We start from the raw sequence: 926 nt of genomic DNA on the forward strand, positions 1-926 counted from the left end.
CACACAAACAACAACGTTTCTTGACATACTTGTTTCTCTCTGGGAAAAGCAGATTAAAGTGTTCCATTGCGTCAGAGTGGACTTTGGGTTCCTTATGTTTGTTATTGATGTGCCTGAGAAGTTTTTCCTCCAAGTTTTCTTTTTAGGCACTTCTGGAAAAAGAGAACCATCTTCAATGGTGTCATCTACACTTGGTACGTCTTCCTCATCAGTCATCTGCAACAAAAAGAACATGGTAGGTTTTGCTTCTGCAGACCACCCAACTAAAGTGATTAGAATGTTTACCTTCTCTTCCTTGTCAGCATCTGTTTGAGGGATGAGAGATCTGTCATTTATTCTCAAGATTGACTTGTAATATATATCATCTTCTCCCATGGGGACAGATTTCTTCAAGTAGCACTGGAGCAGATCTGGTCTGGATGCTGCAATCAATCTCTGCAGGTCCATGTGTACTTCACCACCCCTGTGAACATAGAACAGTTTAGACAGATGATAAGACAGCAGAGCCAACATTTCTGCCTATGTTTCACTCACATGCAGGAGCATTTTGGGGCCACAATGCCAAAAGGGACCCAAGATGTCGTTGCAAAATTACAAGCCTCCGCAATGTTGTAGCCTGTTATTTTAAAAGAAGGTGAATTTTAAGATTATTATCCTCCAATGCTTTGAGTATGATAGTCCTCTCCATACCTGCGTTCCAGCCCCAGTGTACAGCGTTCGGACAAACAATGACACTCTGGCCCTCTTCCTGAATAATCTGCCGGCAAATATACAATTAAGAAAGGCATTATAAGATGCAATCAGGGGTAAAAACACACTTACCACTTTAAAAGGAATTCCATGCTCTTGCAGCCACTCAGGTGTGGGAATAAAATATTTATGTCCAAGTAAATTTATACAACTACTATGGGCAAGATGAGGTGATG

General features: G+C 41.1%; 1 protein-coding gene across 1 annotated transcript; it reads right to left on the reverse strand.

Annotated features, from left to right (window-relative positions):
* Window positions 1-29: 29 nt before the first annotated feature.
* Window positions 30-920, reverse strand: LOC127751871 (uncharacterized; the record flags this gene model as incomplete). The annotated part of the gene is made up of 5 exons (XM_052276084.1): window positions 823-920; window positions 691-757; window positions 535-616; window positions 286-463; window positions 30-216 (listed from the first exon to the last, which is right to left on the reverse strand). Coding segments are annotated over exons 3-5 (367 nt in total), but the record flags the coding sequence as incomplete, so codon positions are not given.
* Between the last annotated feature and the right edge of the window lie 6 nt (window positions 921-926).

Source organism: Frankliniella occidentalis, unplaced genomic scaffold (genome assembly GCF_000697945.3).
Source record: "Frankliniella occidentalis isolate FOCC.00 unplaced genomic scaffold, Focc_3.1 Scaffold1601, whole genome shotgun sequence".
Classification (NCBI taxonomy): domain Eukaryota; kingdom Metazoa; phylum Arthropoda; class Insecta; order Thysanoptera; family Thripidae; genus Frankliniella; species Frankliniella occidentalis.